The sequence below is a fragment of the Mustelus asterias genome, unplaced genomic scaffold (assembly GCF_964213995.1).
Source record: "Mustelus asterias unplaced genomic scaffold, sMusAst1.hap1.1 HAP1_SCAFFOLD_481, whole genome shotgun sequence".
In the NCBI taxonomy this organism is placed as follows: Eukaryota; Metazoa; Chordata; class Chondrichthyes; order Carcharhiniformes; family Triakidae; genus Mustelus; species Mustelus asterias.
In genome coordinates, this window is record NW_027590433.1 from 110095 (window position 1) to 133523 (window position 23429).

At 46.3% G+C, this 23429-nt stretch overlaps 2 protein-coding genes across 3 annotated transcripts in view; both read right to left on the reverse strand.

The window, feature by feature from the left end:
• The window catches only part of LOC144486828 (uncharacterized), a 66010-nt gene that overhangs the window by 16864 nt on the left and 25717 nt on the right, over positions 1-23429 (reverse strand). The window lies entirely within an intron of this gene.
• Positions 1598-23429, reverse strand: part of LOC144486836 (uncharacterized) — an 80942-nt gene continuing 59110 nt past the window's right edge. Inside the window, exons 10-13 of the mRNA XM_078204858.1 lie at positions 17346-17454; positions 7504-8281; positions 7018-7419; positions 1598-2561 (exon numbers count right to left, since the gene is read on the reverse strand). Of these exons, the coding sequence (XP_078060984.1) occupies positions 1598-2561; positions 7018-7419; positions 7504-8281; positions 17346-17454 (2253 nt within the window). The remainder of the gene's footprint in view (positions 2562-7017; positions 7420-7503; positions 8282-17345; positions 17455-23429) is intronic.

Here is a 23429-nt window from a genome sequence, read left to right on the forward strand (position 1 = left end):
ATCCCTCTATTCCCATCCTATTCATGTATTTGTCAAGACGCCCCTTAAAAGTCACGACCAAAGACTATAAATTCAACTAATACTACACTCAAAAAACCTTCTCACCCTCAAGGTGCCCCTGGTTGCTATGCAACAATGCATTATTTCTCCAACTTCACGTTTATTTTTCACGCCATAAACTCTCTCAGCACAACAGGAATACAATTTCAATTGAAACCTATCCCCCACACATGCAAACACCTTTGTTCAACATGAATCCAACCAAAGTTCTCCTCTTCCTACACAGAAACACTAAATCAAACTTACTTAAATCTATACTTTATTTCTAATATTTAACAATAGAAACATAGATCACTTAAAACTATCTCTGTTTTCCTGACATGAGTGACTTAGAGAGGAAACTCCAGGTGGTGATATTCTCATGTATCTGCTGCTCTTGGCCTTCTAGATGGTAATGTTCCTGAGTCTGTAAGATGCTGCCTAAGGAGTCTTGGTGAGTCCCTGCAGTGCATTTTGTAGATGGTACACACTGTTGCTCCTGTCCGTCGGTGGTAGAGGGAGTGAATGTTTGTGGTTAGTGTGTTGATCAAGTGGGGCTGCTTTGTCCTGGATGGTTTTGAGCTTGAGTGTTGTTGGGAGCTGCACTCATTCAGGCAAGTGGAGAGTATTCCATCTCATTCCTGACTTGTGTCTTGTAGATGGTGGACGGGCTTTGGCTGGGGGAGTCAGAAAGTGAGTTACTCTCCTCAGGGCTGCCAGTCTCTGACCTGCTCTGGTAGCCACAGTGTCTATGAGTTTCTGGTCAATGTAACCCCCGCAGGATGTTGATAATGGAAGGGGGATTCAGTGATGGTAATACCCTTGAATGTCAAGGGGTGATGGTTAGATCTTCTCCTGTTGGAGATGGTCATTGCCTCGGACTTATGTGGCATGAATGTTACTTGCCACTTGTCAGCCCAAGCCTGGATATTGTTGTATTTGGACATGGACTGTTTCAGTATCTGAGGAGTCACAAATGGTGCTGAACATTGTGTATTCATTGGCGGATATCCCCACTTCTGATCTTATGAAGGAGGGAAGGTCATTGATGAAGCAGCTGAAGATGGTTGGGCCTCGGACACGACCCTGAGAGATCCCTGCATTGATGTCCTGGAGCTGAGATGACTGACCCTCCACAACCACAACCATCTTCCTAATTGCCAGTATACGTCCAACCAGCAGAGAGTTTGCCCCTTGATATCCATTGATTCCAGTTTTGCCAGGGGTCCATGATCTGGGTGGCACAGTGGTTAGACCAGTTGGCTCACAGCCCCAGGGACCGGGTTCGATTCCGACCTTGGGTGGCTGTGTCGAGTTGGCACATTCATCAGCTTTTTTTTTGTGGATCATTTCAGTGGAAATGTGCTCTCCCAGACTCAAAGAGCATCAGCCCACTGGAAACAAAGTTGTGAGACTGACCAGTCCAGCAGAAAGAAACTCTCCGACCCTCCCACTTCACCAATTGTCAAAATGAACATGGTTCAGTCCTGGATGTGATTAACAGCAGCAATAACAGCAGAATCCAACCCCTGTCATCACTTGTGAACTTACTGGTGTCTCAGCAGGTGGGATGACTGAGTGAATCCCTTTGTGAATCCTTGTGAACTCGTTGGTGTGTCTGCAGGTGGGATGACTGAATGAATCCCTTTCCACACTCAGAGCAGATAAACGGCCTCTCTCCAGTGTGAACTTGCTGGTGACTCTGCAGATAAGATGAAAGAGCGAATCCTTTCCCACACTCAGAGCAGGTGAATGGTCTCTCCCTGGTGTGAACACGTCGGTGTGCCTGCAGGTTAGCTGAACGAGTAAATCCCTTCCCACACTCAGAGCAGGTGAACGGCCTCTCCCCGGTGTGAACTTGCTGGTGATTCTGCAGGTCGGATAACTGAATGAATCCCCTGCCACACTCGGAACAGGTAAATGGCCTCTCCCTGGTGTGAACCTCCTGGTGTGACACTAGGTGGGATGATTGAATAAAACGCCTCCCACACTCGGAGCAGACGAATGGCCTCTCCCTGCTGTGAACTCCCTGATGTGACATTAGGTGTGACGATTGGATAAAACGTTTCCCACATTCGGGGCAGCTGAATGGCCTCTCCCTTGTGTGTGTTCCTTTGTGTGTCACTAGATGTGATAACTGAATAAAGCGCTTCCCACACTCGGAGCAGGGGAACAGCCTCTCCCTCCTGTGGACTTCCTGGTGAGTCACTAGGTGTGATAATTGAATAAAACACTTCCCGCACTCAGAGCAGTTGAAAGGCCTCTCCTTAGTGTGGGCTCGCTGGTGTATCTGCAGGTGAGATGACTGAGTGAAACCCTTTCCACAGTCGGAGCAGGTGAATGGTCGCTCTCCGGTGTGGATTTGTTGGTGATTCAAAAGTTCAGATGAATGATTGAATTGCTTCCCACACTCAGAGCAGTTGAACGGTTTTTCCCCAGTGTGAACTTGCTGGTGTGTCAGCAGGTGGGATAACTGAGTGAATCCCTTCCCACAATCAGAGCAGGTGTACAGCCTCTCCCTACTGTGAACTGCTTGGTGATTCCACAGGTCGGCTGCCTGGAGAAAACCCTTCCCACACTCAGAGCAGATGATGGGCCTCTCCCCAGTGTGGCTGCATTGATGAATCTTCAGGGCAGATGGGGAGCAGTCTCCTTCCCCACACTTGGAGCAGGGGAACAGTCTCTCCCCAGTGTGAATATGTTGATGGGTTTGCAGTGCAGACGGGATACGGAATTCCTTACCACAATCCTCATCTTTCCCCGGTTTCTCCATGGTGTGGATGTCCTTGTGTCTTTCCAGGTTTAACAATCAGTTAAATCCTCATCCACACATAGAGCATGTGCACTGTCTGTCCCCGCTGTAAATGATGTGATATTTTTGCAGTCTGTGTCACTGGTCTTTTAACAGTCAGTGTACTGGACACTCTCACTCAGCTCTGTGTTTCTTGGTGCCTTTCCAGTCACACTGATGTGACAGAAAAAACAGATAAATATTTCTTCTTCTGGATTCAAAGTCTGACGATATTCAGGTTCTGATAATTTGAGTGACTCTATTAAGCATTAACATGTTTTGAGATTGCTGGCAGCAAATCTTCCCCTTATAACTTCCTGTAAAATGAGTTTACAAAAGTCAGTATCAAACAGAAATTCAGAATAGACAATTCTAGTTTCTGTGGAACATTTCTTCCTTTCTCGTTCCTCTGGATCTGTACATCTCCATCCCACACCCTATCCCTGTATCCTCACTCTGCTGTCTGTATAATACACCCTTCCAATTCTCCTGAAGGTGTTGATTCATGCTGATCAACAAATCCATACTCACTGCTTCTTCTCCAGCACTGAGATATCTTCATGCAGGCTGCCAGTCTAAATACCTAAATATGCTTAGTGAAGTAAAATGTATGTAACATAGGGGACCAGTTTAATAAATAGAAGTACAGCAAGGCTATGAGATAGAACATTATTTCAACAGTGAACGTTCTTGAATATCAATTGTTTGGCTATGAGGGTGGTGCATTTTGATACATTCAATATTTCAAAATGAAATTAGATGGGCAGTCAAAATAGACTGGCAGGGGAACAGGGATACAGACGGGATGAGGAGCATATCAGCTATGATTGAATGGCGGAGCGGACTCAATGGGCCAAATAGCCTAATTATGCTCCTCTATCTTATGAACTTAAGGGGGAATGGGACTGACTGGATTGCTCTACAGAGAGTTAGCATGGACTTGAGTTGCTGAATGGACTCCTTGTGTGATACAATAACCCGATTACTGAAAATAAACTATTTAGTTACAGTATTAACAAAACTAAAAATAATAAAAAATGAACTTTATTACTGGACCATGCATAATATATCTAATTTGTATCATCTTACAAGACTGCACACATCTCTGTCCTATATTAATTTACTGCCCCTTAAATTTCAGCTATTTCCTCGGGAAATCACCCCTTTAAATTGTGAACATTAGGAAAGAGACCATCCTCTTAACCAGACAAATAAATGTGACAAGTTGAGGAAGCAAAGGATGGCAATGTCTTTAAGAGGGAGAGAGATACCTGGGCCAACCTTTCCAGAGTCTGCAGCTCCCTGAATTCACTTCCTTTCCCTTCAGTTGCTGCAAGTCCCCAATTTAACCCCAGAATGAGAAGAAAAAGGAGAGAAGAAAACAAAGTGTTTTACTGACAGATGTTGACGACAGGAAGAGGTTTCCGTCTGTCTGAAATCCAATCTGCATTGTCACAAAGCCCGCACTCTGATTGGCTGGAGGACCAGTGTCCTTCCGGTCCTCCAATTCCTCCCATTGGTCAATGCCCCTCATGAAGACAGTGGTGCAGCGGAAGTGAGTGGGAGACACTTTGACCCTGGATCGCTCGAAGTTGTTGGCCAATGGGAAACGCTATCCTCCGCACATGCGCAGAACTTCTCTGGGTTCATCATGCGCAGTCCCACCCGGCGAATAGAGCGATTTCCTCAGCGCGGGGGATTGTGGGAGCCGCGGCCGCCATTACTCGGCCGGAGCCGAGTCTCCAAACACCTGGGACTGCGATGGATGGGATGGGGAGGAGGCGAAGTGACCCCATCCGGATATAATGTACATCTGGGTAGTCACTGGAATTGATAGCGAAGCCGCCTTCGCAAAATTCAGGTGTAAAAATTTAGACACCTGGGTGACATATTGGGGAGTGGAATAGCTCAATGTGAAACTGAACCCCAGAGTCAGCAGCGTCCTTGGGGGAGAACTGGGGAAAAATAAGGAGGATGGTCAAAAGAATTAGGCTTACAATTGATAGGGAGGAGGCAGATGTTTAAAGTTTGAAATTTGATTAGATTTGATTTATTATTGTCACATGTATTAGTAGACAGTGCGAAGTATTGTTTCTTGTACGTTTTACTGACAAAGAGAAGGAAAGAGGAGGGTGCAGAATGGAGTATGACAGTCATAGCTAGGATATAGAGAAAGATCAAATTAATGTGAGATAGTTCCACTCAAAAGTTTGATGGCCACAGGGCAGAAGCTATTCTTGATTTGGTTGTACATGTCCTCAGACCTTTATATCTTTTTCCCGATGGAAGAAGGTGGAAGAAAGAATGTCCAGGTCTTTGATTATGCTGGCTGCTTTTCTAAGACAGTGGGAAATGTAGACAGAGTCAATGGATACGAGGCTGGTTTACATGATGGATTAGGTCATTCATGACCCTTTGTAGTTTCTTGTGGTCTTGGACAGAGCAGGAGCAATATCAAGTTGTGATACAACCAGAAAGAATGCTTTCCAGAAAGGGAGGAGAATGTTACGTGACAACCAGAATATCAGTTTCAAATTTCTATCCTGTGCTTACATTCATTGCTTTGATAGATGTTTTTATTTACAAAGGATTAGAATGGAAGGATTTTCAGTCAGAAACATCTTGATTCATTTGGACACGACTATCATCAGTGATCAAATGTCAGAGGAACACTGATGCCCTGTTCAAAAAGATTTCAATCATCAGTGCGAATGGAAAAGTTGTGTGATGCACATTCCCAAGAGAGAGAGAGAGATTTCCAGGAAAAGAGACATAAGAATATATGAACAAATGAACTATGAGCAGGCCACTCAGGCCGTTTCAGTGCTCAGCACCGACAACTGCCAGTTTCCAGATGCAATTTTACAACTCATCCGCTTAATCCTGGACCACAATGTCTTCACCTTCAACAACCAGTTCTTCATCCAGACACACGGAACAGCCATGGGGACCAAATTTGCACCTCAATATGCCAACATCTTCATGCACAGGTTCAAACAAGACATCTTCACCGCACAGGACCTTCAACCGATGCTATACACTAGATACATTGGTGACATTTTCTTCCTTTGGACTCATGGTGAACAATCACTGAGACAACTATATGATGACATCAACAAGTTCCACCCCACCATCAGACTCACCATGGACTACTCTCCGGAATCGGTTGCATTCTTGGACACACACATCTCCATTAAGGACGGTCACCTCAGCACCTCACTATACCGCAAGCCCATGGATAACCTCACGATGCTCCACTTCTCCAGCTTCCACCCTAAACACGTTAAAGAAGTCACCCCCTATGGACAAGCCCTCCGTATACACAGGATCTGCTCGGATGAGGAGGATCGCAACAGACACCTCCAGGCGCTGAAAAATGCCCTCATAAAGAACAGGATATGGCGCTCAACTCATCGATCGACAGTTCCGACGTGCCACAGCGATAAACCGCACCGACCTCCTCAGAAGACAAACACGGGACATGGTGGACAGAATACCCTTTGTCGTCCAGTACTTCCCCGGAGCGGAGAAGCTACGGCATCTCCTCTGGAGCCTTCAACATGTCATTGATGAAGACGAAGGTTTGTGACAAATCCCCACATTAACATGGTCAATTCCCCCATATTTCTGTGCTTGTGTCTCCAATTGGGCCCCCAGACTGCCATCATTTCCATCCACTAATGGAAATGTTCATATATTTGGCATGGTGTGACAGCCCTATGGCTGTAAAATGGTAGATCCTCTGGCTCAGTATGAGCTGTGACTTGGTGGATGGGCTATGAATGTGATATAAATACAGCCTTACAGATGATGCATTTCGTCCAAGTCAACTTGACAGTCAAATGATGAGGGCTGAATGGACTCCCCGAACTCTCTCGTTGCATATTGTTCTTATTGAATGGGATCATACCTATCCAAGCAGTGTAAAAAAAAGGAAACAACAGGAAACAAGTAGCCAGAGTAAATCTTGGTCCAGAGAAAGCTCACTTCAAAAGCAACTAACTTGTGTTAATATTAAAAACATTTGCCACATATTGTTTGACACAAAACTGATTCAGTTTAATTTTATCCAGAACATTAACACCTATTACCGAGCTGCAGTTTATGAACACCAGCAGAATAGGACCCTAATGAATGTTGTTCAGTCCTGGGTGTGATTAACAGCAAACTCTAACTCCTGCCTTCACTTATGAATTCGCTGATGCGTCAGCAGGTTGGATTTCCGAGTGAATCCCTTCCCACACTTGGAGCAGGTGAATGGTTTCTCCCCAGTGTGAACTCGCTGGTGTTCAATTAGTATCGACGATCGACTGAACCCAGTCCCACATTGAGAGCACATGAATGGCCTCTCGTCAGTGTGAACACGTTGGTGGGACCTCAGATCTCCAGATCGTTTGTAGCACTTCCCACAGTCTGGGCATTTGAAAGGTCTCTCCTCAGTGTGAACCCGCTGGTGAGCCATGAGTTGGGAGGACTGAGTGAATCCCTTCCCACAATTGGAGCAGGTGAACGGTCTCTCCCCAGTGTGAATTCGCTGGTGTTCAGTGAGACGGGATGATTGCCTGAATCCAATTGCACAGTGAGAGCATCTGAACGGTCTCTTGTCAGTGTGAACATGCTGATGGGATTTCAGTTCTCCAGAACTTTTATAGTAATTCCCACAGTCGAGGCACTTGAAAGGTCTCTCTCCAGAGTGAACCCGCTGGTGCACCATGAGTTGGGATGACCGACTAAATCCCTTCCCACACTCCGTGCAGGTGAATGGCCTTTTCCCAGTGTGAATTCGCTGGTGTACAGTGAGTTGAGATGATTGCCTGAACCCAGTCCCGCAGTGAGAGCACCTGAACGGTCTCTCCTCAGTGTGAACACGTTGGTGGTACGTCAGTTCCCAGGAACTTTTATAGCCCTTTCCACATTCTGCACAGTAAAAAGGTCTTTCCTCCGTGTGAACTTGCTGATGGCGTGTCAGTTCCCGGGAACTTTTAAAGCACTTCCCACATGCTGGACATTTAAAAGGTCTCTTGTCAGTGTGAACTCGCTGGTGTGATAGCAGGTTGCTTGTGTGAATGAATCCCTTCCCACACTGGGAGCAGGTGAATGGCCTCTCCCCGGTGTGAACTCTCTGGTGTACCAGCAGATTGGAGGACTGAGTGAATCCCTTCCCACATTTGGAGCAGGTGAATGGTCTCTCTCCAGTGTGAACTTGCCGGTGTCTCAGCAGGTTGAACGACTGAGTGAATCCTTTCCCACACACAGAGCAGGTGAACGGCCTCTCCCCAGCATGAACTCGCTGGTGAATTTCCAGTTCAGATGGGGAATAGAATCCTTCCTCGCAGTCCCCACATTTCAACGGCTTCTCTTCAGTGTGACGGCACTTGTGGTTCGTGGGGTCAGATGATTCATACACAGAACACGCGTACAGATTCTCCCCACTGCAATCGATGCTTTTTTCTTCCATGTTCAAAATCCAATAATGATACAATGGTTACAATAATTTGGGCGACTCCATCAGATCCTGATGTGATGTTCACTTTGTGTTTCCCGACTGAAAATCCTCCTCTTCTAAAACCCTGTGAAACTGATTTAAATGGAAAAAAGGCAGTGAGCGCGAACCCACAGAAACACAAAGGCAGGTTGTGAAATTGAGCTGAATGAATCTGGTCATTTGTGGGGCCGGCACTGGGAAAAAGTTACCATGGAAACTGCCGGATTGTCATTGGGCGGCACGGGGGCACAGTGATCAGCTCTGCTGCCTCACAGCGCCAGGGACCCGTGTTTGATTCCCAGCTTGGGTCACTGTCTGTGTGGAGTTTGTACGCTCTTCCTGTGTCTGCGTGGGTTTCCTCCGGGTGCTCCGGTTTCCTCCCACAGTCCGAAAGACATGCTGGTTAGGTGCATTGACCCGAACAGGTGCTGGATTGTGGCAACTAGGGGAATTTCACAGCAACTTCATTGATGTGTTAATGTAAGCCTACTTGTGACTAATAAATTTTTAACTTTAAAAAAACCCAACTGATTCACTAATGTCCTTCAGGGAAGGAAACCTGCTCCCTGGTCAGGGGTGACACAAGACTCTGGACAATCTGGGAGAAGAGATCGAGGGGGAAGAGGCAGAGAGACAGAAGTCGGAGAGGGTGAGACAGAATTGGGCAGCACAGGAAAAAAGGAATTTCAAATATTTCAAACTCCCACAACCTCGACCACCTCGATGGAGCAACGAAGCAGGTGTATGGGAACACCATCATCTCCAAGTTCCTTTTCAACTCACACACCATCCTGACGTGTCTGACATCCAGTACTGGATGAACAGAAACTTCTTCCAATTGAATATTAAGAACCAAGCCGTTGTCTTCAGTCCTCACAACAGACTCCACTCTCTCTCCCTGGCAACTGTCTGAGGCTGAACCAGACTTCTCACAACCTCAGTGTCCTGTCTCACCCCAAACTGAGCTTCCAGCCACATATCCTCATCATCACCCAGAATGTCTATTTCCACCTCAGTAACATCGCCCAAGTCTCAAATCATCTTGTTCAGAAACTCTCATCCATTCCTTTGTTACCTCTGGACTTAACTCTCCCAGAGCACTCTTTGCTGGCCTCCCACATTCAGCCTCCCTGCAATCCTCAGGTCATCCAAAACTCTGCTGTCTGTGTAATTATTCAAGACTTGTTCACCCATCACCCCTGTGCTCACTGACCTATAAAGGTTCCTGTTTAAGAACCACTAACATTTTAAAACTCCCGTCTTGTTTCCAAATTTCTCCATGACTGCGACCACTCCTCTCTCTGTAATATCCTTCAGTCACACAATTCTCCATAAAGAACAAAGAAGAACAAAGAACAATACAGCACAGGAACAGGCCCTTCGGCCCTCCAAGCCCGCGCCGCTCCCCGGTCCAGGATTGAATCCTGAATCCAGGATCCCCGCCCAATTTTCCAGCCTATCTACATACCAATATCCTATCCACCGAGCTGTCCCTCACAGCTACGATGCTTTGTTCATTACAACCTATTAACTCACCCCCACCCCCCCATTCCAGACCATGTGATCCCCAGGGAGAGGCGAAAACCCAGAGTGAAAAACCCCAGGGCCAATATGGGGGAAAAAAAAATCTGGGAAATTCCTCTCCGACCCCCTGAGGCGATCGAAACGAGTCCAGGAGATCACAATGGCCCTGATCGGAAAATGCTTCCCAACCCTAGTCATTTCCACTTCCATGAACACCATATGAATTCCCTGCCCCCGAGACAGGTTCCCAACTATCCGCAGTCTCGCTCTGTACTGGCACCAGCAAGATGATCATAGAATGAAGCCTTGAAACGAGAAACAAGGAACAATTAGCCCGCGCCGCTCCCTGGTCCAAACTAGACCACTCTTTTGTATCCCTCCATTTCCACTCCGGTCATATAGCTGTCTAGATAAGTCTTAAACGTTCCCAGTGTGTCCGCCTCCACCACCTTGCCCGGCAACACATTCCAGGCCCCCACGACCTTCTGTGTGAAATATGTCCTTCTGATATCTGTGTTAAACCTCCCCCCCTTCAAAGAACAAAGAACAAAGAACAGTACAGCACAGGAAACAGGCCTTCGGCCCTCCAAGCCTGTGCCGCTCCTTGGTCCAACTAGACCAATCGTTTGTATCCCTCCATTCCCAGGCTGCTCATGTGACTATCCAGGTAAGTCTTAAACGATGTCAGCGTGCCTGCCTCCACCACCCTACTTGGCAGCGCATTCCAGGCCCCCACCACCCTCTGTGTAAAAAATGTCCCTCTGATGTCTGAGTTATACTTCGCCCCTCTCAGCTTGAGCCCGTGACCCCTCGTGATCGTCACCTCCGACCTGGGAAAAAGCTTCCCACTGTTCACCCTATCTATACCCTTCATAATCTTGTATACCTCTATTAGATCTCCCCTCATTCTCCATCTTTCCAAGGAGAACAACCCCAGTCTACCCAATCTCTCCTCATAGCTAAGACCCTCCATACCAGGCAACATCCTGGTAAACCTTCTCTGCACTCTCTCCAATGCCTCCACGTCCTTCTGGTAGTGCGGCGACCAGAACTGGACGCAGTACTCCAAATGCGGCCTAACCAGCGTTCCATCATCGATGCTCGCCCCTAATTCCAGCCTCTCTTCAGTGTGAACATATTGATGGGATGTCAGTTCCTGGGAACTTTTATAGCACTTCCCACAGTCTGGGCAATTAAAAGGTCTCTTGTCAGTGTGAACTCGCTGTTGTGTCATGGGTAATGCCGACTGAGTGAATCGTTTCCCCACATACAGAGCAGGTGAATGGCCTCTCCCTCGAGTGAACCTGCTGGTGTTTCAACTGGTTGTTTGATGTATTGAATCCCAACCCACACTCAGAGCCGGCTCACGGCCTCTCCCTTGTGTGACTGCGTCACTGAGTCTCCAGTTTAGACGGTAACTGAAGCCCTTCTCACAGTCCTCATGTTTCCACAGTTTTCCCCGGTGTGATAGTGTCTCGACAGGTTAGACGATTGGTTGAAGCCTCATCCACACATAGAACATGTGTACAGTTTTCCCTCCACTGTGAACAGTGCTTTTTCCTTCAATGTTCAAAATCCCATAATTTGGACACTCCATCAGATCCTGATGTGAATGTTTGGTTTGAGTTTCCCGACTACATATCCTCCTCTTTCAATACCTCATGAAATTAATTTAAAACAGAGAAAAGGGAGTGAGAGAGTGCCCACAAAAACTCAAAGGCAGGTTATGAAATTGAGCTGAATGAATCTGGTAATCTGTGGGGTCGACACTAGGAAAAAGTGATCATGGAAGCTCCTGGATTGTCACAAAAACCCAACTGGTTCACTAATGTCCTTTAGGGAAGGGGACTTACCACCCAGTCTGGGCCTACACAAGACTCTGGCCTCTATGGGAGGGGAGAGAGGTGAAAGACGCATGGACAAAGGAGGTGATTTTCTACTTTGAATTCTAAAACTTTGACAAAATTCTCCAAACCTTCAACTTCTACACCAAGGAGGACCAGGTCTATGCGAACACCATAATCTCCAAATTCCCCTCCAACTCGCACTCTGCAACATTCCCTGCCCTGTCGGATATCCAGTACTGAATGAACAGCAATGTGCTCCATTTAACTACTGGGAAGAAGAAAACCATTGTTTCTCTTCAGTCCCTAGTACAAATTCCACTCCCAAACTACTGACTCCATCCTTCTCCCTGACAACTGTCTGAGACTGAACCGGACTGTTCCCAGCCTCAACAACAGCTTTCACTCTAAACTGAGCTCCTGACCTCATATCTACATAATCACTAAGACTGCCAATTTCCATCTCAGTAACATCATCTGACTCTGTCCTTGATTCTGCTCATCTGCAGCTGGAACTCTCATCCATCCCTTCGAGAACTCCAGACTTAACTATCCGAATGCATTCCCGGCCTCCTACATTCAATCGCCCTGAAGTCTTAAAGTCATCCAAATCTCTGCTGGCCATGTGCTTCCTCACACCAAGTCTTGTTCACTCATCACCCCCGAGCTCACTGACCTGCAAAGGCACTTAGTGTATAACACTTCTTTGAAATGCCGTGGGAAAGTCTATGACATGGAAGACATATAAATACAGATTGTTATTATTGACATGTATCATCGTTCCTTCATCATCACTGGGTGAATAACCTGTAACTCTTACTGAACGAATTGTGGGAGCACCTTCACCACATGGACTGCAACGGTTCAAGAAGGTCAAACATCATCTTGCCCACAGGTACCTGGGGATGGGGAATGTTTGCTGCTGGTCTTGTTAGTGAAAGGACACAGTCTATTTATTTATTAGCATCATAAGTAGGCTTACATTCACATTGCAATGAAGTTACTGTGAAAACCCCATAGTTGCCACACTCCGGCACCTGTTCGGGTTTACTGAGGGAGCATTTAACATGGCCAATGCACCTAACCAGCACGTCTTTCGGACTGTGGGAGGAAACCAGAGCACCCAGAGGAAACCCACACAGAGAATGCGCAAACTCGACACAGACTCCACAAGGCTGGGAATCGAATCCGGGTCCCTGGCGCTGTGACGCAGCAGTGCTAACCACCGTGCCACCTTAATGTTCACATCAAAGCAAAAACAGTGACTTAACTATTTGGGACTTTCAAAGGTGGTGATTTTAACCAACATTCCCCACGGTGGTGAATGTTGAGTATAAAAGTTGGCAAATTATGTTACAGTCATATAAAATATTGGTTAGGTCACATTTGGAATACTGTGTCCAATTCTGGTCGGCATTCTACCAGAAGGACGTGGTGGCTTTGGAGGGAGTACAGAAAATGTTTACCAGGATGTTGCATGGTATGGAGGGTATTAGCTATGAAGAAAGATTGAATAAACTGGAAAGATGGAGGCCATGGGGTGACCTGATAGAAGTTTATAAAATTATGAGGGGCATAGATAAGGTAACAATTGGAAGCTTTCTTCCTGGGCAGAAATGACAATCACAAGGAGGCACAGTTCAAAGGGGGGGAAAGTTCAGTGGAGACACGGGGGGAGGGGGGGGCGGGGGAAGTTTTTTTTACACAGTGGGTGGTGGGGGCCTGGAATGCACTGCCAAGTGAGGTGGTCAAGGCAACATTAGCAACATTAGCAACATTTAAAACTTATCTGGATAGAAACATGAACAGACGGGGTATAGAGGGATATAAGTGGTTGGTTTAGATAGGACAACGTGATGGGTGCAGGCTTGTGGGCCGAAGGGCCTGTTCCTGTGCTGTACTGTTCTTTGTTCTTGATCTCCTATCCACACCATAGGGGAACAGTGCGCAGGCGCAGTACCGGACATGGTCGGGAGCATGCGCGATGTTCGTGATGGCGAAGGGGAGAGAGGATCCTTTTGTCTCATCCGCAGTCGGTAAAGATGTGGAAACGCGCAGGGCCGATGGAGTCGGCGGGTGAACGGGGAGGTTTCTAAATACCTGCTGAAAGCCTCAAACCGCGAATACGGACCTGCAGGTTCCGCGTTTGCAGCTCCGGTTTGTTCTCCCGGGGCGAAGACCCCGGTTACCAGCCGCCATCTTAGTTCAGCGGAGGGCAGAGCGCATGCGCTGGCGTCTTGGTGACGCACATTGTGACACAACAGAGAGTGGACGGGATTCAGGATTTCTGTTTTTAACTGGGTCCTAGTGCCCGAGGCCACATAAAAGGATCAGAGACACTGGTCAGAACTTTCTGGTTCAGTTAGGAAGGTTTCCATTGGTTTTGTTGATGCTTGGTTGTTGATTTTTGTCTTTCAGTTCGTTTGGACCATATGATTGGAGGGAATAAGAAAGGAAAGAATGTTCCATCCGAACTCGAATTGTCTGTTCTGAATTTCTATCCTGTATTTACACTGATAACTTCTGTAAAACTCCTTTTACAGGGGATTAGGATGGGAGGATTGACAGGTGGGAAACTTAAATCAAACATCACATTGAGATCTGACAGTCATTCGATTCATCAGGACCTGAATAGCAGTGTGGACGGAGAAATGTTTGTTCTGTCTGTGGAAAAAGATTTCAAACATCAGTGTGACTGGAAAAGCACCGAGACACACACACACCCGAGTGAAGGTGTTCCAGTGAACTGACTGTGGAAAGAGCTTGAACCAGTTACACAGCCTGAAAAAACATTACAACATTCACAGCGGGGAGGAACCGTACATGTGCAGTGTGTGTAGTCAACTGATCATCAACCTGGAGAGACACAAGGATACTGGCACCATGGAGAAACCATGGAAATGTGAGGATTGTGGGAAGGGATTCAAATGGCCATCCCAGCTGGAAATTCATCAGCGCACTCACACTGGGGAGAGGCCATTCACCTGCTCCATGTGTGGGAAGGGATTCAGAGAGTCATCCAACCTGCAGCAACACCAGTGAGTTCACACTGACCTGAGACCTTTTAAATGTCCAGACTGCGGGAAGGACTATAAAAGTTCTGGGGACCTGATGTCCCATCAACGTGTTCACACTGACCAGAGGCCATTCAGGTGCTCTCACTGCGGGACTGGGTTCAGGAAATCATCTGAATTCACTGTACATCAGCGAACTCACACTGGGGAGAGGCCGTTCACCTGCTCCATGTGTGGGAAGGGGTTCATTAATTCATCCAACCTGCTGAGACACCAGCGCACTCACTCTGATGCAAGTACTTTTAAATGTCCTGACTGTGAGGAGAGCTTTAAAAACAGTGATAATCTGCTGAGACATCGACGCACTCACACTGTGGAGAGACCATTCACCTGCTCCGAGTGTGGGAAGGGATTCACTCGATCAGTCGCACCGCTGACACACCGGCGAGTTCACAGCGGAGAGAGGCCATTCACCTGCTCTGAGTGTGGGAAAAGATTTACTTGTTCATCTCATCTATTGAAACACCAGCGCACTCACACTGTGGAGAGACCATTCACCTGCTCCATGTGTGGGAAGGGATTCACTCAATCTTCTAACCTGCTGACACACCAGCAAATTCACAAGTGAGTGCAGAGGTTGGAGTTCTCTGTATTGCTGCTGTTGATCACATTGAAGACTAAATGTATGGGTTAAACCTGAGGTGGGTAAGAAATGTGTCCCAGCTGCTCTCTTCCATGGTTCAGAGCTCCTAGACATGGAACAGAGACTCCTTTACAACTGTGTTTAGAGTCAGGAAGAACAACAGTGAATGCTGGAAACATGCTGTCAAATCAGAGATTGGTGTAAAACTGTTCCTGAGTGAGTGAAACAGCAGGTTTAAGTTTCCTGTCTGGAACTGATTGTGATAATTATGGTAATCGTAGAATCCCTACAGTGCGGAAGGAGGCCATTTGGCCCATCGCATTTGGAATACTGCATCCAGTTCTGGTCGCCACACTACCAGAAGGACGTGGAGGCTTTGGAGAGAGTACAGAGGAGGTTTACCAGGATGTTGCCTGGTATGGAGGGGCTTGGTTATGAGGAGAGATTGGGGAAACTGGGGTTGTTCTCCTTGGAAAGACAGAGGATGAGGGGAGACTTAATAGAGGTGTATAAAATTATGAAAGGCATAGATAGGGTGAACGGTGGGAAGCTTTTCCCCGGGTCGGTGGTGACGTTCACGAGGGGTCATAGGTTCAAGGTGAAGGGGGGGAGGTTTAACACAGATATCAGAAGGACATATTTCACACAGAGGGTCGTGGGGGCCTGGAATGTGTTGCCGGGCAAGGTGGTGGAGGCGGACACACTGGGAACGTTTAAGACTTATCTAGACAGCTATATGAACGGAGTGGGAATGGAGGGATACAAAAGAGTGGTCTAGTTTGGACCAGGGAGCGGCGCGGGCTAATTGTTCCTGGTTTCTCGTTTCAAGGCTTCATTCTATGATCATCTTGCTGGTGCCAGTACAGAGTGAGACTGCGGATAGTTGGGAACCTGTCTCGGGGGCAGGGAATTCATATGGTGTTCGTGGAAGTGGAAATGACTAGGGTTGGGAAGCATTTTCCGATCGGGGCCATTGTGATCTCCTGGACTCGTTTCGATCGCCTCAGGGGGTCGGAGAGGAATTTCCCAGATTTTTTTTCCCCATATTGGCCCTGGGGTTTTTCACTCTGGGTTTTCGCCTCTCCCTGGAGATCACATGGTCTGGAATGGGGGGGTGGGGATAAGTTAATAGGTTGTAATGAACAAAGCATCGTAGCTGTGAGGGACAGCTCGGTGGATAGGATATTGGTATGTAGATAGGCTGGAAAATTGGGCGGGGATCCTGGATTCAGGATTCAATCCTGGACCGGGGAGCGGCGCGGGCTTGGAGGGCCGAAGGGCCTGTTCCTGTGCTGTATTGTTCTTTGTTCTTTGTTCTTTGAGTCTGCACCGACTCTCTGTCAGAGCATCTTCCCCAGACACACCCCTCCCCGCCCTAGCCCCATAACCCCACGCATTTACCCACTCATCCCCCCAACCTTAACATCTTGGAACATCTATGGGGCAATTTAGCATTGGCCAATCTGCCTAGCCTGTACATCTTTGCACTGTGGGAGGCAACCAGGGAGCATTTACATGGAGATGGTGCTTCTACCCAGAGTGTAATGGTAATGCTGCTGCACTTTGATACGACTGCTCAGACATCAGACTGTGTCAGCTCTTATTGATACTGAATAAAATCTAACCACCGTCACCAATAAGGGTTATCACTGGCAATCATTTCAGAGTTTGGGGAAAGAGAATAAAGGGTTAATGGACACCCCGAATCCCAATTCTATAGATTAAAAGGATGTTCACAATACTCTGGACCCAAATGGTTTCTCTTCAGCTCCTCTGCACCCTGTTACTGTGACTCCACACTTTGGGCACATGGACTGAACCCCAGGGGTTCCGTCACCATCTGCCCCAATTGTCCCGTCTCCTGCCCTGATTAGCTGGAGGCCCATTTCCCAGTCAGTCCTCCAGCACCTTCCTGTCTCTCTATCAGTGCGACGTCCAGGGCAGTTTCCCAACTGAGGCACAGGCCCCATTATTCTCAGCTAAATTCAGCTCTTAGCTCCCTTGCCTGGCTGGCATTGACACAAGCAATAGAGACAGAAAGGTGCCCCAGGCTCAAGTAGGAACCTGAAACTTGTAGCTTTCAACAAACTCTTCAACATTTGTGCATTCAATACCTGTTTTTGTATGAGGTTGTTATTTTTACATTGAGGCACTGGAGGCGAAGAATAACTTTCCCTTTCTAACTTTGTACTGTCTATTGTATCAGCCACGGTGCAGTGGATCACACTCTTCCACAAGAAACTACCAAGGGTCATGAACAAAGCCCAGTCCATCTCACAAACCAGCCTCCCATCCATTGACTCTGTCTACATTTCCCGCTGCCTTGGAAAAGCAGCCAGCATAATTAAGGACCCCACGCAACCTGGACACTCTCTCTTCCATCTTCTTCTGTTGGGAAAAAGATACAAAAGTCTGAGGTCACAAACCAACTGACCCAAGAACAGCTTCTTCCCTGCTGCCATCAGATTTTTGAATGGACTTACCCTGCATTAAGTTGATCTTTCTCCACACCCTAGCTATGATTGTAACGCTACATTCTGCACTCTCTCGTTTCCTTCTCGATGAACGGTATGCTTTGTATAGCATGCAAGAAACAATACTTTTCACTGTATACTAATACATGTGACGATAATAAATCAAATCTTCACTCTGAATCTGAAGATTGTTCTTTCAAATCCCAGTCCATTGACCTGAGCCCAACATTCAAAGTGCCAGCACTGAGGGAGTGCTGCATTATTAGAGCTGCTGCCTTTAGGATGAGATGCCAACCCAAGTACCCCATCTGCCCCTTCAGGGACATAGACGTTGGCCATGGATATGATTTTGAAGAAGAGTAGGGGGGGCTGTCCCTGGAGTCCTGACCAATATTTATCAATCAACATCACTACAAACAGATCATCAGCTCGTGATCATGTTGCTGCTTTTGGGATCTTGCTGTGTACACATTAGCTGCCACATTTCCTGCATTACAACAATGATCACACTTCAAAGCTGCTTCATTGGTTTGAAAGTGCATTGGGACATCCTGTGGTCCTGAACGATGCTAAATGCAAGTTTTTAAATTTCAGATTTGTGTTCCCTGATCTTGATGTCTGAATTTTAATTGACTTCAGCCACCCCCAACTTGCCATTTAATAAATTCACTTTGGATCAAAGAATATTTTAACCAATTAAGGCAACAGCAGGATTCTCTGGTGAGTAAATTTTAAAAATAAGTTTATTCGACAAGAAACTTTTACTTCAAACATTGGCTTTTACAGCTTGATGTGGGTGATCAGTCTGTCGAAGGTTAACCCTCTCTGGCTCCTTCTTTGACAGGAATTCTTGTGGATTTCAACCTCAGAAGTCTGGTTCCTTCTTTGACAATAATTTACCTGGAACTCGACCCTGTGAATATTCAGTACTTGGCTGGCAGGGAAGATGTTGGGAATCTCTACTTTTATCCCCAAAGTGACCATTACCTGACATCAGAGTTGGGCTGATTGTGACATGACACTTGGTCAATTTGGTTACCAGATTAATTTAACCGGATCCCCAATTACTGACACCACCTTCTCTCATTATCTTAGACAGGAATACAATTGCACAGTTTCATACTAACCCTTTATCTGATTCTATACAATCAGGTGTTCAGACAATTTCAAATTCTGAGACAAATCAGAACTTGAAGGTCTCTTGAAAGTACATTTATCATCAGTGCACATTCTTTACATACACAGCAATTCAGATTATAATTTTTACAGCAAATAAAACTCAGTTTTTACGATAAGCCGACGTGTGACACTAATAGATAAACTTAAAAACTGTGACTGATTCTTGATTGATTTATTAATTATAACTCAATTAAACTCAATTGGTAGAAATAATGTAGGGAGGAGCTATATGATAAATGGCAGAACCATAAAGGGTGTAGATACGCAGAGGGACCTGGGTGTGCAAGTCCACAGATCCTTGAAAGTGACGTCACAGGTGGAGAAGGCGGTGAAGAAGGCATATGGCATGCTTGCCTTTATAAGACGGGGCATAGAGTATAAAAGTTGGGGTCTGATGTTGCAGATCTATAGAACGTTGGTTCGGCCGCATCTGGAATACTGCGTCCAGTTCTGGTCGCCACACTACCAGAAGGACGTGGAGGCTTTGGAGAGAGTACAGAGGAGGTTTACCAGGATGTTACCTGGTATGGAGGGGCTTAGTTATGAGGAGAGATTGGGTAAACTGGGGTTATTCGCCCTGGAAAGATGGAGGATGAGGGGAGACTTAATAGAGGTGTATAAAATTATGAAAGGCATAGATAGGGTGAACGGTGGGAAGCTTTTCCCCAGGTCGGTGGTGACGTTCACGAGGGGTCATAGGTTCAAGGTGAAGGGGGGGAGGTTTAACACAGATATCAGATGGACATATTTTACACAGAGGGTGGTGGGGGCCTGGAATGCGCTGCCAGGCAAGGTGGTGGAGGCAGACACACTGGGAACGTTTAAGACTTATCTAGACAGCCATATGAACGGAGTGGGAATGGAGGGATACAAAAGAATGGTTTAGTTTGGACCAGGGAGCGGCGCGGGCTTGGAGGGCCGAAGGGCCTGTTCCTGTGCTGTATTGTTCTTTGTTCTTTGTTCTAAATCTCACTACTTCTCCAAACATCCATTGCTGACCGCTAGCTAATTAATACAGTAATCTTTAATTAATAAACTTGGTTACTACAAGATAGACTAGTTCAAAACGACAGTTTGTAGAAAGACAACAGCTTTCTTTCTTACTAATCCTGACCAGACTGAACAATGAACCTTATTCTTCGGCTGGACTTTGGAAGAATATGATATCCTGTAGCTTATCAAAATTAGAGAATAATTTCTTCCTTTAAACAATTTCTGCCGGCTCTGCGGTTTCTGGAAACATTTCAGGTTATTCAGTGTTAATATTTTAAAATAAAGATCTAGCCTTTATGATGTAATTGTCTATTACACCGAGTCACCAACGATACCTTAATCAAGGTTCATTACTGAATCTGTTTCATGACTGGCTTTTAATATAAAATCAATTTGTAGCGAATAAAGACAACTGACAGGAGGTGAACAGACTGTTAGAAGCCACATGTTTTGAGTTTAAAATGGCTTCCTTGACCTTGTTACTTATAGCAATGAATATGGTATGAAAATGATTGAATTTTAAAACTAAATTTGATTACCCAGGCCTGCAGTTTCCTCCATTAGCACAGTCAGTACAATTCACAGAACTTCATTCACTGTATAATGCTTCAGGACAAAGGCAGAGTTCGATAGATTCCAGAGAAACAAGGTGGTGAAAGGTTATCGGGGGAGGTGGGAATGTGGAGTTGAGGTTTCAATTAGATCAGCCATGATCGTGTTGAATGGCAGAACAGGCTCCTGATTCACATGTTCATCTGACACCCGGTGGTTGTGAGAGGTGCTATAGAAATGCAATTTTTTCTTGTTCTCCACAATATTGTATATATTACACTCAGTCCCTGCACCAAAATCATTGTTAAGGGTTGAGTCTAAATTTGACACATTTTCAATGATGAGCTGCTTTTCTCGAGAAAAGAGAAGACTGAAAGGTGACCTGATGGAAGTCTTTAAGATTATGAAGAGGTTCAATAATCCAATAGGGATTTCAGTGAGAAACCTCTTTACCAGCGAGTGGTGAGAATGTGGAACTCACTATCACAGCGAGTGGTTGAGGTGAACAGCATGAATACATTGAAGGGGGAGCTAGATACAGACATAGAAACATAGAAAAACTACAGCACAATACAGGCCCTTCAGCCCATGTCCTTATCTAAGCGATTACTAGGCTTACCTATAACCCTCTATCTTACTAAGTTCCATGTACTTATCTAAAAGTCTCTTAAAATACCCTATCGAATCCGCCTCCACCACCATTGCTGGCAGCCCATTCCACGCACCCACCACCCTCTGAGTGAAAAACTTACCCCTGACATCTCCTCTGTACCTACTCCCCAGCACCTTAAACCTGTGTCCTCTTGTGGCAACCATTCCAGCCCTGGGAAAAAGTCTCTGACTATCCACTCGATCAATACCTCTCAACATCTTATACACCTCTATCAGGTCACCCCTCATCCTTCATCTCTCCAAGGAGAAAAGACTGAGCTCACTCAACCTATCCTCATAAGGCATGCTCCCCAACCCAGGCAACATCCTTGTAAATCTCCTCTGCACCCTTTCTATGGCTTCCACATCCTTCCTGTAATGAGGCGACCAGAACTGAGCACAGTACTCCAAGTGTGGTCTGACCAGGGTCACGACTCCGAAACTCAATTCCTCGATTGATGAAGGCCAGTACACCATCCGCCTTCTTAACCACAGCCTCAACCTGCACAGCTGCTTTGAGCGTCCTATGAACTCGGACCCCAAGATCCTTCTGATCTTCCACTCTGCCAAGAGTCCTACCATTAATATTATATTCCGTCATCCTATTTGACCTGCCAAAATGAACCACCTCACACTTATCTGGGTTGAACTCCATCTGCCACTTCTCCACCCAGTCTTGCATCCTATCAATGTCTCGCTGCAACTTCTGACATCTCTCCACACTATCCACAACACCTCCAACCTTTGTGTCATCAGCAAACTTACCAACCCATCCCTCCACTTCCTCATCCAGGTCATTTATAAAAATCACAAAGAGTAAGGGTCCCAGAACAGATCCCTGGGGCACTCCACTGGTGACCGACCTCCATGCAGAATATGACCCATCTATAACCACTCTTTGCCTTCTGTGGGCAAGCCAGTTCTGGATCCACAAAGCAATGAACCTTTGGATCCCATGCCTCCTCACTTTCTCAATAAGCCTTGCATGGGGCACCTTATCAAATGCCTTGCTGAAGTCCATATATACTACATCTACTGCTCTTCCTTCATCAATGTGTTCAGTCACATCCTCAAAAAATTCAATCAGGCTCGTAAGGCATGATCTGCCTTTGACAAAGCCATGCTGACTATTCTTAATCATATTATACCTCTCCAAATGATCATAAATCCTGCCTCTCAGGATCTTCTCCATCAACTTACCAACCACTGAGGTTAGACTCACTGGTCTATAATTTCCAGGGCTATCTCTACTCCCTTTCTTGAATAAGGGGGAACAACATCCGCAATCCTCCAATCATCCGGAACCTCTCCCGTCTCCATTGATGATGCAAAGGTCATACATGAGGGAGAGAGGAATAGAAGGATATACTGATGGGGGAGGTGAAGAGGGGTGGGTGGAGGTTCATGTGGAGCATAAATACTGACATAGACCAATTGAGCCGACTGGCCTGGCCCTGTGCTTTGTTTCTTAAAGACTGGATTAGTTGTAAGTATTCGCATTCCAACCATTATTCATGTAAATTGAGTCTGTGTCTTATAAGTTCTGTTTGTGAACAGAATTCCCACTCACCTGAAGAAGGGGCTCAGAGCCTCGAAAGCTTGTGTGGCTTTTGCTACCAAATAAACCTGTTGGACTTTAACCTGGTGTTGTTAAACTTCTTACTGTGTTTACCCCAGTCCAACGCCGGCATCTCCACAACCTGTGCTGTACACGCAATGGAACAGAGACTAATGTATTTATTTTAGATCTACCTGCAGTGGTAGGAAAAACACTATTTACTATCCAGAATAAAATAAGAACATAAGAAATAGGAGCAGGAGTAGGCCATCTAGCCCCTCGAGCCTTCCCCGCCATTCAATAAGATCATGGCTGAACTGAAGTAGATCAGTTCCACTTACCCACCTGATCCCTATAACCCCGAATTCCCTTACCGATCAGGAATCCATCCATCCGCGATTTAAACAGATTCAACGAGGAAGCCTCCATCACTTCAGTGGGCAGAGAATTCCAGAGATTCACCACCCTCTGAGAGAAGAAGTTCCTCCTCAACTCTGTCCTAAACTGACCCCCCCCCCCTTTATTTTGAGGCTGTGCCCTCTAGTTCTAGTTTCCTTTCTAAGTGGAAAGAATCTCTCCACCTCTACCCTATCCAGCCCCTTCATTATCTTATAGGTCTCTACAAGATCGCCCCTCAGCCTTCTAAATTCCAACGAGTACAAACCCAATCTGCTCAGTCTCT